Source organism: Neolamprologus multifasciatus, chromosome 23 (genome assembly GCF_963576455.1).
Source record: "Neolamprologus multifasciatus chromosome 23, fNeoMul1.2, whole genome shotgun sequence".
Taxonomy (NCBI): domain Eukaryota; kingdom Metazoa; phylum Chordata; class Actinopteri; order Cichliformes; family Cichlidae; genus Neolamprologus; species Neolamprologus multifasciatus.
The window spans coordinates 1,248,301-1,262,847 of NC_140460.1; the positions used below are offsets into that span (position 1 = coordinate 1,248,301).

At 42.9% G+C, this 14,547-nt stretch overlaps 2 protein-coding genes across 2 annotated transcripts in view; both read right to left on the reverse strand.

Annotated features, from left to right (window-relative positions):
* cers1 (ceramide synthase 1) overlaps positions 1 to 3,821 on the reverse strand; it is a 35,908-nt gene extending 32,087 nt beyond the window's left edge. Inside the window, exon 1 of the mRNA XM_085152719.1 lies at positions 2,592 to 3,821. Coding sequence (XP_085008845.1) covers positions 2,592 to 2,840 — 249 coding nt within the window. The 5' untranslated portion in view covers positions 2,841 to 3,821. The remainder of the gene's footprint in view (positions 1 to 2,591) is intronic.
* A 111-nt stretch (positions 3,822 to 3,932) lies between these two features.
* Positions 3,933 to 12,877, reverse strand: cope (COPI coat complex subunit epsilon). Its single transcript, XM_085152720.1, has 10 exons — positions 12,718 to 12,877; positions 12,502 to 12,564; positions 12,313 to 12,413; positions 10,081 to 10,233; positions 9,535 to 9,588; positions 7,675 to 7,756; positions 7,225 to 7,380; positions 5,252 to 5,320; positions 4,504 to 4,578; positions 3,933 to 4,268 (listed from the first exon to the last, which is right to left on the reverse strand). The coding sequence occupies exons 1-10, from the start codon at positions 12,817 to 12,819 to the stop codon at positions 4,215 to 4,217; spliced, it is 909 nt and encodes a 302-aa protein (XP_085008846.1). The 5' UTR covers positions 12,820 to 12,877; the 3' UTR covers positions 3,933 to 4,214.
* Between the last annotated feature and the right edge of the window lie 1,670 nt (positions 12,878 to 14,547).

A 14,547-nucleotide genomic window follows, 5' to 3' on the forward strand; every position in this document is an offset into this window, starting at 1 on the left:
ATTTAGAAAGAGGGGCAATACATATTAATTAAGATTTTAACAAATGTAAATATGCCAGATTACAGCCTCGGGCTCATTTCCATCCGCAGACCTTCTGGCAGGTTGGTGTTGAACACGAGTTAGTAAAAACATACAGAGACACTATTTACAGGTCATGTGACGAAAACAGTGATCACATCATATTAGAACAAACAATGACAAGAAGAGTGGACACAGAGGACAGTATAGATAATAACGGAAACACGCACAAACCCCAGTATTGCACTGACCAGTTACACTAATAGTTGTTTCCCTTTTTGTAATACACGAACTCTTTTTAGAGTACGCACTCCCTGATATGACAGAGCATCTGTGAAGAGGTGCTCCGTCAGTCACCTCTAACAGCGGCTCAGGCGAGAGCCGGCAACACTGCTGGACTTTAGTTTAATACAATCACTCATTGGTGGAGGCGCCAGACCGTGTAGAACTTTGTATATTAGACAGGCAGATTTAAACAATTAGAAATTAGTAAAATGTAGAAACTTGTATTTAATTTAAATTTGACAATGGTGATATAAAAAAGGTTTCTTATCTAATATGTTCATCGCTCTTTTGTAGCATTCGATTGGCCCAATAGCAGCAAAGCTGGTATGAACTTATAATACAGTATTCGATATGAGCCAGTATCACAGATCGCTGCTGTCTGTTAATGATGTGCGGATACAGTTCTGTATATGAACATTTACATGTACCTTTGGCACTATTAATTACAGTCATGAAAAAATAGCTTTTGCTATTCTCAGAGTTCGTGTGACTTTATTCCTTGCAGATATAAAATTGAATCGATCGGTGCTTCTCCCACTAACATCTGTGCTGGTATCTGATGCACGTAGGGTCTCATCAGCTCTGAAATGAATGACGTGTGTTTATGTACAACAGTTTAGCCACTTTACTCCAAATCAGAAACCGCAGCAACAGCACAGAGTGAGTAACTATGAACAGGTCGAGGTTAAATGCTCTGTCGTTTACTTCAAATCCAAGTTTAGCAGAGGGAGGCTTGTGCCCAGTCTGCTAAGAAAGACATCACAGGAGGACGTCGGCTCCTCTGGCAGCCAGCTGAGCTTTTCTGATGAGCAGCAGTAATAGTTGTACTGCATTAGCGTCACATGGCTGAACGAACACTGAGCCCATCCTCTTCATCCCTCTTCATCCCTGATAAGAACTCAAAGAGTGAACTGAGCTTTGACTCAGCATCTACCCCCCCCCCCCCCCCCCCCCCCCCATTATGTTGCACATATGTTTCATTGAGTCAAACATACATACGCTGACACACATGCATAATGTAAAAATGAAAACAGTGCTTTCAGGTCCTGTGTGCAGCTCTGGCCCAATCATCCTCATCACAACATGTAGACACCCCGCCCCCACCACCAGGCAGATTAACTGGCCAGAGACCACATGCCCAGTCTGTGGTCAGACAGCCCCTCCCTGGCAACACCAGCTGGATGGAAATGCTCAGGCCTGAGATGAGTAAAAGAATAGTCTGAGTATGTGACCAGCAGGAGCCACGCCGCGGTAAAAGACACGCTGCCAGGCTGCTCTCAGAGACACTCTGTGCACATGGTTACACACATTAAAATCACCATTTCTACTCTATGAAAGCAGATGTGTGTGTGTGTGTGTGTGTGTGTGTGTGTGTGTGTGTGTGTGATAAAGAAAGAGAAGCGAGGGGAGGCGCAGGCAGGAAATCCGCATCTCTTGCTAATAATATGAAATTATATAGTTTCAAATAGGTTAGTTGCCCTTAAAACACAACAGTTGTAATCTGTGACTAGATTACCGGAAACACGACGAGTCAAGATTTACATAATAATAACGATGATGATGATGAAGGATAAGAGGAAGAGAATGGATGGTTAACAATAATAATAAACTTGCAGAAACAAGGCGTGCAGCTCGTGCATTAATAAAATAATTTATCTAACAAGCATCCATTGGACCAGTTCACCCAGCACGTGTAGATAAGGCTATCTAACACGCACACATTTCTTCCCCTGGGAGTCCCCCTGTCTTCCTCTCCTCTGCACACAGCGTGCACACTCAGAGCGTGCACATTCAGCGTGCACACTCAGAGCGTGCACATTCAGCGTGCACATTCAGAGCGTGCACATTCAGCGTGCACATTCAGAGCGTGCACATTCAGCGTGCACACTCAGAGCGTGCGCTGTGAAGCTGTGCGGCAGCTACCGTGTGCATCTGAGAGAGCACACGGACAGTTTCTTACGCTGCTTGAACGGCGCTAAAAGGAGAACCTGCGGTACGGGAAGCTGCGCGCGCCGCTGCAGCTGTGTTTGCGGTAGCCTGAGAGTCAGGTTAATATTTCCTGACACTGTGGTTAGGCTATCTGAGAAGGATTTAAGGTGTCCCTTCCTCTAACTTGTTCCTGCGTATTAAACCTGCAACAGGTTCCAGACAGTGCTTCTTAAACTCCCACCTGCCTGCACAGAGCATCGTGTGCCTCCCGTTATAACTGACAGATGGGAGGCCACACTTGTTTCAATTAGAAGAATGAATCCCTAAGGCGAGCGCATTAGGGACTGCATGGCACCCACCTTAAACAGACTTTCTGTCAGTCCCCTCCTGACCTTCGTCCACAAATAGGCGCAAAAGAAAAACAGGGCGATTTCGGTCCAGGTAATGTAAGCGTTATCCAGGAAAGTCCGTTTGCTGAGCTCCAGACCGCAGCTGCTACAGTCTCTCCACGCGTCCAGCATGACGATGGTGGATCTGGTGATGAACTCTATGTAGCCCGGCATGGGCTCCACTTCAACCGCCCCGGCGCTCCCGGCAAGACTACCCATTGTGGTGAGGCGCAAAAACCAGCACGCAAGAAAAATATGGGCAAAGACACCAGCGAGCAGCGCGGTCCAGACGCGGCGACTGACTGGTTAAACAGCTCGCTAGCTGCGCTTAAAAAAAGAAGCCAGAGCAAGCCTCTCTAACCAGCTTAACCTCTTCAGTAGCCTAATTCTTTGTTTTCCAAATTAAGACCGGGGCCCATTCTTTTGCGTCCAGGACAGTGTATGAATGATACAGGGCCCCCGCCAGGTATGAGAGCAGACACGGCGGACTGCGCGGCTGGATTTGAGAATCACGCAGAAAAATTACGAAGCCAGTACAGACAATTAATCTGAGCCATCAGCGGCAGCCTGGAGGAGGTTTCTTCTGTTAATCATTCCGCTACGCACTCAGCTCATCTGCGCCCCGGTTAGCCGCCTAGCTAAATGAAATCGCAGCGCACACCGCAGTGAATGGAGCAGCATTGGCAGGGGCTTCCGAGCTAGCTAGCGACTTGAATGAATTAGCATTTATCGCCTTTGAGCGCACAAACACAGAGGGAGGGGGGTGAAAAAAGAGGTCCAAAGCTTCTGTCGCTTCTCCGGTGATGGTGGCAAACCCTGCTGCGCTGTCACACGCGCGCTCTCATCGGGGTCCGTTATTCGCCTTATATAACGCCTCCTGCGTTTAACCTGCAGCTTCCCGTCACACGGCCGAGTCTCAGACGGACACAAGTTATTCCAGCTTCAAAAAACGGATGAATGAGGATGTTCTCATCCCACCAGGAGCCTCGTCGCCTCCTCTTATTCTCCTTCCCCTCGTCGTCTGGCTACTAAACGTGTCCGAGGGTTTGACGAGCCGCGCTCACTGGTGCGTTCAAAGACGCACAGACAATCCAGCTACGCTTAAAAGAAACCGGGTAAAATAAATAAATAGAAAAAATAGAAAGGAAAAAAAAGCAGAGGGGCTGTGACGTAATTACCGTTGTCTTTGTGTTTGAAAAAAAAAGCGTCATGTGCACGATTTGCATCACAGATAATTCAGAAAGCGCGTTCATGTCTGAATTTCCGGTCTCTAATACATTCAGGCACACAAATCAACACATCATCACACAGCAGGGTCACATGTTTATTATCATTTCAAAGGAATGCTCGCATTACACAGACGTGTTGTAAAACAAATGCAATTTTCAAGAGTGGATAGCAAACGAAAGACACGTTGGGCTGTCCCCACGGGGAATTGTGACATCTAGTGTGGTTTAAATATTACAGCCAAAGTTTCAGAGCAAAGAATACCAAAGCACAGTACACGTTTAAATGAAAGGGAGAAGCTGGGTCTGTGGTGTTAAAGTGAAGTCCATCCATTGTTAGAGTGCCTCCTCAGTACGAGCAGATGCTCTACGCTGTAGCTGTGGGAGCGTACTGCATGGCTAGTCTGTCAAACTCGTTCTCCTGCAAGAGAACAAAGAGCAGAGGCAACAGTTCAGCACCACAGGAGCACTGTAACCCACTTTAAGCATGTTTATGTACATCTGCACTCTTATGTAATGACACCAGTGTGGGACAAGGGCTAAAGACCCACAGTGGCTTCGCTCCAAAGGACACCTGGCACTAAAACTTTCATAACATCCAAGCCACGAAATTAAACCGTTAGATTTGTCAGAATGCTTAACGACAAGAATGTTACCTTAGCAAAATAGTCTTTGAGGAACGGGTGGGCTCTGTGTGCATCTTTCAGCTGGGAGAGGTATCGACTGGTTACCTGGGGACATCATGAAGTCATCAGACACACAGAACCAAAAACAGGTGACGTTGGCCAAAAGCAAAGTTTAAAAGTCCACAAAAAGCAGGTTTATAGACGAAAGGTGACACAGGGTTACCGACAGAGAAACAACTTTTCCAAAATGTCTGCAACCAAACTGTAACTGTAACACTGGTAAAGAATATCAGAGTCATGCCATAAAACCTCTAAATGCTCCACCTGTGTACTCCTTTCTATAATACCAGATATTCATCCTTGTGTTTCGTACAGTTTGCAAATAAATTTCCTCACAACTCCAGGAAACCTTGAGTGAGATGTGCTAATCAGCGATTACTGCAGGTGGAAACGATCTGATGATGACTTGTAGCTTCATGTCAGCAATGTGCTGCTATCTGTGTGCTCTGAAGTCCTTATAATGTAAGGACGATAAGTGAGCGTTATCTCATGAACTCTGATCTTCAGATTGTGCAACTCCTCTATGGCAGAAAGGATTTGTCTGGTTCACAACAAAACATTCCTAATACAAGAAGTGCATCGTATTTTTAATCCTCGATGCAGGCATGAAGGGTGAGCAAAGCTGCTTCAAACCTCTTTGAAAGATGATGACTTAATCTATAGGATATTGATAAAACCAATGGTTAAATCACAGACGGCTTTGGGTTCAAAGTCTCACCTCGGGAGCTTTGCCCAAGTGCTGGGTCAGCACGATGAGGTTGATCAGTGTCTCAGGGTGGCTGCTGTCCTGATAGGGATAAGAGAGGAAGACGCTTTAGTGTCAGCATGTTTAAAGTTTCTTACTGAAAGACTCAGATCGACCTGTGATCCAGTTTAATGTCACACTGATTTAAATGAATCACAGCAAAATCATGTGCTTCAGAACATTACAGCAGCATGAACCAATGCTCTCTAAAATCAATACCTGTAAACATGATAAGACCAGACTCACAGCAGGCATCACCAACCAAGGTTATTCCAGGCAAATTGTTAGTATCTGTTAGTTTGGTTAAGATTTCATAACAGTTTACCTGATGTGTTGATTGAGAATCTGGACTCAAATTAAAACTAATGCAAGCTAAGCTAAAGCTTAACATGTTAAAACAATAAAGATGTTAACTCAAATGAGAAAATACACCCAAACAAAAAGGCAAAATCTAACAAAAACTAATTAGTAGGGGTGGGGAAAAAATGGATACTGTGTAGCATGGTGATATTTTGTTTGCTAATAATGTATGGATACAGGGACAGCAGAAATCGATACTTTGTTACAAAAAGGTTTTTGTGCTCTGACTTCAGAGCATGTTGATCCTTTTTCTGAGCAAGAATCCTGACATTCCTTCACTGTCCAAATGTGTTTAATAAACATGACAGTTTACTTATTTTAATTTAAGACATGTTTTATTTTAATTAAGTTTAAAACTTTTTTATTTAATGTAAAATTATATTTTGTTTTAATTTACTTTCAAATTCTTCAGTTGCTGAAGGGGCTGCATAGTTTTCATAAACTGCATAGTTCAGAATAGCTATAATTGTACCAGATGGTTGATTCAGTTAAGTTGGACTAGACTGTAATACAAACCGTTCAGTTTGTCAACAATCAAACTGAAATGAGAGAAAGACTGAGTGTGAGACTTTGATATTAGAGAAAATGAATATTGATAAAGTTTACCTTTATGTACAGAATCTGAATATCGCAAAATATTTTAAAAAATTGCAATAATATCGTATCGTGTGTTAAGTATTGTGATAATATCGTATCGTGGGATGTATGGTGATTCCCACCTCTACTTATTAGAAAAAACGATAATAACCCTGCTGGTGGCATCAAAGCGATCTGCACTCACAGATGGATTCAAAATGCAGATGACTTTGATTTATAAAGTGACCTGTAGTTTTTATTTACAACAGATTATATTCAATAGTTTAAAAAATGAACACTGATAAATAACATTTGTTGAATGGAGGAATAAAAACTACAGTCCAACCAAATCCTGTTAGAGATCAAGTGCAAGAAGTGTGTAAGTGCTGCCCCCTGCTGGTACACTCAGATCATTTACTTCTTCAGTTAGATACTAAGATACTTTATTCTGGATTCAGCAGTTATAATATGGTTCACACTAAAGTGAACCCCGGCTCCCACCCAAACACATGACCATTCACGTCCACGGAGCGTGACGCAAAATGTAACAGCTGCTGTCACAAACAAGAGGATCAGCAACAACTGTCATTTCTATCTGTGTTGAACCACTCACTGGTGGTCAGGGTGCACGAACGTGGAGTCACTGTGAAGAAATCCCCAAGTTTTCTAACTAAACTTGTGTTAAGCAGAATTTATGCTGCGGCAGAAGCGGCGCATTCACAGTCCGCTCCAGTCTGAGGACGGCCCGTCTGGCAGCGTACCAACCAAGTCGTACGACCATAAATTATGCTTTAGGAGTTCTTCATCCCCGAGCAGTGCAGAAAACGAATTAATATGGGGTTCAAAAATAAGCTTCTGTGCAGGCTATAGATGTAACAGAAGCATCTGACTGACTATCACACATGTTGGCTAAAAGCTGCCTTAGAAACAAGTTAATAAAGCATTAAGTGAATTGTGCATAAATGCAGAGACTAGACAGACACAAAAGCCAACTCCTGTTGTCCTCCAACCTTATCAAGCGCCTCCTGCAGCACTCCTTCAGCCTCCTCCCACTTGTTCTGAGCCATGTAGCAGGCCGCCTGGCCATTGAGGAGCAACAGTGTAGAAGAGTACTTGTCAGACATCTCTTGGAAAATGTAGTAAGCATCCTGCAGCTTCTCTCCACCCTGGAATAACAAACAGACTGTGAGTCAGTGGTGATTCTGAAAAGTCAGTCGCAGCTGCTTTATATGCATCGTATTGCTTTTCTAATGAGGACGGGGGTGCAGAGCTCCTGGAGATATGAGCTGTTTAATAAGCAGAACAGTCCATTCACCACCTGTCACACTCTGGCTAGGTTAGCTTTACACTGCACCGATAGTTCCTGCTGCTTTAGCTCGTTTCAATGCAGCTACACCAACTCCTGCATTATGTACTGAGGGTTAGCACAGAGGGACATTAATGAAGGTTTGTCCCCTCACCACAGCGATGTTAACCCAGGCTGTTGCTAGCTGGGTTAGGGTGGCGTCTTCATCCTGCTCCTGCATCTTCTTCAGTTCTTTCCTATGAAAAAAGAAAATGTGATGAGAGGACGACTGCCCCAATTTACAGTCTGTTTTTGTTAATGCAAGCTTTTCTAATTCACAGAATTAGTAATACACATTAAAGTTAAACTGTTTGATAGAGTACTGTGCAAAAGTCTTGAGCTCCCCCTCATTTCTCTGTATTATTATTATTGAAACATGCAAACATGCAATAGAAAGTAGCTGCTCTCTTATTTCCCAAGAGGTCACCACAGCGGATGTACGCGCCTGCTGATTTGCAGATTTTACACACGACGCCCTTTCCTGACGCCACCCTCCCATTTTATCCGGCACTAGGAGTAGGCTAGCATGTGACCCCTGAGACTGGGTGTGTGTCTGCTGCCATAATCTTGTCATTTCTGTAAGCAGACTTCACGAATATTTCTCCAGGCTTCTTGAAGGATATTCAAAGCTCGTCTTTGGATGCTGGCCTCCTTTTTTTTGTTCTGTCACGACGATCCCACACTCTGGGGGATTTCATCACACCGGCTGTGTTTGGGATACGCTGCACACCCTGCAGAGATACGTGTTTTTGGCTAAACGCTCTTTGAAAACCCCCCAGTCTGTGTAAGATGCTTGTTTGACAAGTTGTTCATTATGTGTAGATACAGCACTGTGTCCTCCGTTTTTAGGCTAAACTCCTTTGACAATGGTACAAGAGCTGGATTAACCCTTTAAGACCTACCATAGAACCAAGTCCGCCTGAGTTATCTTTATATTTTTACCTGCTGTGGAGCCATTTTTGGGAGCATTTCAAGTTGATATACATCAATACAACGGTTATATCCCAAATTTTAATAATATGTCTGCTTTAAGTCCATAGTAACTACATAAATAGCAAAAAAAGTGCAATAAACTACAAAAAAGAAAATCATTTTTGGTTTTTTTTTACACATATTTGCAGTCAGAGAAATTTCAGAGGCTTATCCCTCAAAACTGTAAATGCAAAAAAGTTGCACAAAATTGTTTCCAACCACAGGAAATTTATTTTAAGTGTCTTTATAGTTTTATTTTTGAGACACACCAATTTTTATAAACTGCAGGAAAAATGAAAATATTATAATGCAAATTTGGAAAAACAAACAAAAAACCACGTGTGCATCAAAATAAACTATTTCCAGCAGTGTAAACATGAATTTTAATAACACCAGCATATCTTTGTAAATGTGCTATAGAAAAAAAAACTATATTTTCCGCATAAATGACGTCACTTCCGGCTTCGGGCAGGTGATGGCGGACATCAGATAAATCGCACTGGCGTCTATTCAGCGTAGGAAGTGTCATGAACAGCTGATCGGATCGGCAAAGCGTGTTTCTGGAATATTTTGGTTTTGTTGCTGCAAATGCTTTTAAAGCAATTTTTGCAAAGCTATGTGTGGAAGGAAACCGTGACCTCGGACAAGCTGAATGCATAAGATGTAAGTACAACTCTTCTGGTTTCATGTGCACAAAATGATTGCGCTCGCTTACGTGCTTCCAGTTCTACCAGGGTTTTAAAATAGTTACGCAAAACGGAGCGTGCCCACTCCGACCGGCCATAAAGGGTTAAAAACGAGCCAATATCCAGAGAAGAACCTGGAGAACTATTGTTTGACACCGCATCAAAAAAAAATCACAAGAAAGGCTGAAAGCTGGGTGAAGATTTTTGTGCAGAACTGTAGACGTGCGCTTCCAGAAGCTGATCAGCCAACTCTAGTGGACATTCTCTACTGTCATGTTCATTATTCTCTTGGATGAAAACACCAGGTAAGGTCATACCTCGCCAGGTCAACACGATCCAAGCTCAGAAGCACCTGAATGGTCATGGCCATACTGATGAGAAAAACAGAACAACAAAGGCTTGGTCAGTTTCATGCAGAGCTCTTTAAACAGCAGGGAGTGAAGATCCCACTGAGTACAGACGGCACATGTCAACACCAGATCTCACGTCCCAAAACAAATTACGAGGGCTCAAAGTTACAGAGTTCACAGACTGTAAACAAGCCAGAAATCATCTGTGATATTTAGAAAAACATCAAACAAAATACACAATTGATGACGGCTACATGTAAATGCAGTTCATCTCCCTCTCACACTCCCACATATTAGTGTAGGCACTTGTCAAAGCAGCACAGTGAGTCCAGTAATCATGCAAAATGAGCTCAGATGACTGATCTCCATCAAATATTGGTTATGAATAAAAATGAACGTTAAAATTTAAACTGTTCTTGTTTTTTTGGTGATTATTAGTCAAATATGGAAAAAATGTTTGGAGCGGATCATAAATCAAACCTTGTTAAGCTAAAAATTTCACTCCCTTCTTACCACTCGAGGCTTTCTCCTTGGTGCAGAGTCCTGAGGGCAGCATCAGTATTCACCTCGTGGTGATAGATGGAGGCAGCCATGAGTAGGAAGGTGGTGTTGGCAGCATCCACACTCTTTGCCATCTTTTTGTCCAAATCGGCAACGATTACGTCCCTGAACAAAAACAAAGCCTAATTAAAAGCTGTGAAGAAAAAACAACTACCATCTGAAGATTAAGCTGCTTCCATCTTCTGTCTTCTTCATTCACATTCGTACATGGACACCTTCCTGAATTCTGTCAGGCTTGTTAAACATGAATCAAAACGAAGCAAACGTAACATCACAAAACACAATTTCCACTGAGAACAGGAAACAGTCTGTAACTATGACTACATGAGAGTGAAATAAACAAAAGCCCTACCATCAATATATTTTTATACAATCTGTTAACCACAGAGGAACTGAATTATTTATTGTATCATGTGTGCATTATTAACACAACACTTATTTCTCTTCTTTAGGACACACAGGACATTATTGAACACCTGGATGTAAGACCTGTTGGTGTTGATCAGGCCTGTATCAAGAATGAATGAAAACCCGAGTCTCTGCTGAACCCAAATCTCTGAATTTTAAAGTAATCGCACATCTAATTCTTCTTCTTCTTTCAGCTGCTCCCTCGGGGGATGACGCAGTCAATTAACTGCCCATCACACCAACACTCTGCACAGCTTTTCTCAGATCTTCCTCCGACCATCCTTTGTCCAGTATATCCACTCTCCTCCTCTCCTCTGCACACATTTCTGCTTCGCCTCTTTAACTGTGTCTTCAAAGCATGAAGCCTGAGCCGTCTGATATGCTCATTTTCACAGAGAGAAATCTGCGCATCTTCATTCTGCCTCCAGCTCCATCATTTCGACATCATACATCAGAGCATGTCACTGCCATCTTATAAACCTTCCCTTTCAAGCCTGCTGCCATCCTTCTGTCACAAATTGCTCCTAACACTCACATCTACCCACTCTGTCCACTGCCTTGGATGATCGTCCCAGGTAATGACCTTTATTACCTCTCCTCCTTGTATTTTCACTCTTACACAGACATGCATCTTTTTTCTGTTGACATTCATTCCTCTTTTCTCTAGCACACACACACACCTCCACCTCTCTTCCACCCATTTTCTCCTCCCACTACAGATCAGAATGTTGTCTGCAAGAATCCACAGAGACTCCTGCCTTACCTCATCCGACAGCCTGTCCATCACCAGCACAAACAAAAAGGCGCCAGAGCCTGATGTAATCCCACCTCCACCTTGAAACCACCTCTCACTCCTCCCACACCCCTCACAGCAGTCTCGCTGTCGTCATACACCACCCTCAAACTCTTGACACCCTCACACAGCATCGCAGTTCCTCTCTTGGCAACCTTAAATCTGCTTTCCACAGAGCCACAAAGACCAGCACATATCGAACTGCTTGTGTGAACTTTAACCTACTACTGATACAGACTGGAAGGCCACAGTGACAACTAGTGTTAACTACAGAAAAATAATACGTTTTATCATATCCGGGGGCGATCGTGGCTCAAGAGTTGGGAGTTCGTCTTGTAATCAGAAGGTTGCCGGTTCGAGCCCCGGCTCCGACAGTCTCGGCCGTTGTGTCCTTGGGCAAGACACTTCACCCGTTGCCTACTGGTGGTGGTCAGAGGGCCCGGTGGCGCCAGTGTCCGGCAGCCTCGCCTCTGTCAGTGCGCCCCAGGGTGGCTGTGGCTACAATGTAGCTGCCATCACCAGTGTGTGAATGTGTGAATGACTGAATGTAGTGTGAAGCGCTTTGGGGTCCTTAGGAACTAAGTAAAGCGCTATACAAATACATCTACTATATCGCCAAGTCCTATGTCCCTCCCATGGCGGACTAGTGTAAGTGGATGTAAAAATGGTACATCTTGATGCATCTCAATCATCCAGGAAACTAAATCTCCAAAAGTTGATTCTGTTCATCTGGACGTAGCGTTTTGTGGGAGAAACGTTTCGTCATCATCCAGGTGACGTCTTCAGTCTCAGCTGCAGGTTTCCAATCTTATAAACAGCACATTTGCATAATGACTGAAACCAGCCCACTGAAGGAACAATGGGCTGGGAGGTTTATAAGATCGGTGAAACCTGCAGTCAGCTGAGACTGAAGAAGTCACCTGGATGATGACGAAACGTTTCTACGTCCAGATGAACAGACTCAAGAGAGGTAAAAATGGTACCTTTTGCTCTCAGTCGACAAATACTCTGCAAACATCTTCACAGCCTGCAGCTCGGGGGGAGAGTTGGCCTTGATGTCATCCAGGACAACAGCATACTTCCTCTGCAATAACACAGAAAGTAAGAGGACAGGTCTCATCTCCGTGACAGCGGCGGGTGCGCAGTGACAGAGCTCTGATGGAGACACTCACCTGAGCAATGTACGCTCTGTACAAAAACATGTCCCTCTCGACCTCCTTTTCTGGTGACGACGGCTTCAAAGACAAAACACAGGCAGCATTTCAGCACCGAGAGAAGTTTGAGCTAACAGGTTTAGCACTGCTGCTCGCAAACGGGACGCTGGCTCACACAGAGCCGCGGGACAGCTCGGTTTAAACGCATTCAGGTGTTAGCTGTTCGTCACCTACCTTCACTTTCTGCGCCTCGTTGATGCACTGCTGATAGCTGCCGATGTAATACGCATTTTTCACATCGAACAGCTCATCAACATCTCCCTGCTGCGCCGCCATGTTGACTACAGAACTTCCTGGACACGTAGCACATATACGTCACCTGCTTACGTTTTGCTCAGGATTCTGGGAGATGGAGTTCAACAACAAACTCTGCTGATGCTCTCAGCAGAGTTTGTTGTTGAACTCCATCACAGAGACCACAGAGATTTATGATTTATCTCTGTGGTACATGCTGAAAATTTGTTGTCTTTAGTCAACTCTTTTTTTAATGCCCTGGTTTTATTACTTAAATAAATATATATATATATATATATATATATATATATATATATATATATATATATATATATATATATATATATATATATTTATTTATTTATTTAAGTCAGGCAACTTCAAATAAGTCAGGCTATAAGTCAGGCAACATCAAATCATGAATTAAGGCCGTTGGTATCTGAATCTCAGAGCTCAGCCAGTCTTGTTTCTTTCATTTAAGAAACATCTCAAAAATCAAACCTTCACTGAAACCCAACAGTTTTAGTGCACACTTGCATTTTCTGCTCGCACGCCTCCCTTGACTGTGTTCATGGTCCAGAACGCAGCAGTGAGGCTCCTTACATGAAGGTGCTCGCACATCACCCCTATTCTTGCTTCCCGCCTCAGTTTCCAGTGATTTTCAGAATTCGTTTAAAGATTTCTGAAAATTAGCCCTACATAGCCAGGCTCCTGTCTACATATGAGACCTTACAACAGCAGTCAGCCTCTGAAGTCTTCTGATCAGGGTCTTTTAACTGTTTCTTGCACCTATTTTAAATCCAGAGACAATCACGCTTTTAAAGTCATGACTCCTAAGCTTTGGAAGAGGCTTTCAGGTCAGCTGAATCTGTGGTTTCTTTTAAATGACTGCTGAAGAGTCATTTTTACAGGCTGGGATTTAGAGGTGGGAATCACCATACATCCCACGATACGATATTATCACAATACTTAACGCTCGATACGATATTATTGCAATTTTTTAAAATATTTTGCGATATTCAGATTCTGTACATAAAGGTAAACTTTATCAATATTCATTTTCTCTAATATCAAAGTCTCACACTCAGTCTTTCTCTCATTTCAGTTTGATTGTTGACAAACTGAACGGTTTGTATTACAGTCTAGTCCAACTTAACTGAATCAACCATCTGGTACAATTATAGCTATTCTGAACTATGCAGTTTATGAAAACTATGCAGCCCCTTCAGCAACTGAAGAATTTGAAAGTAAATTAAAACAAAATATAATTTTACTTTAAATAAAAAAGTTTTAAACTTAATTAAAATAAAACATGTCTTAAATTAAAATAAGTAAACTGTCATGTTTATTGCTGCCAAAAACAAGTTAAACACATTTGGACAGTGAAGGAATGTCAGGATTCTTGCTCAGAAAAAGGATCAACATGCTCTGAAGTCAGAGCACAAAAACCTTTTTGTAACAAAATATCGATTTCTGCTGTCCCTGTATCCATACATTATTAGCAAACAAAATATCACCATGCTACACAGTATCCATTTTTTCCCCACCCCTACTAGGATTAGCCCTTGTTCTTCTAATGTGCATATCTCACTGTGTGTTTCCATGTTTAAATATGAACACGTATCACTGTGTGATTATGACTTATTATGAATGGACATCAGTATTGTTTTAAAACCCTGCTGTACAACAAACAGCATGTAAGCTGAAGGCTGTGTAAAAAACTCTCAGCCCCAACGATATGGATGACAGACTGCTCGGCAGGACACAGTC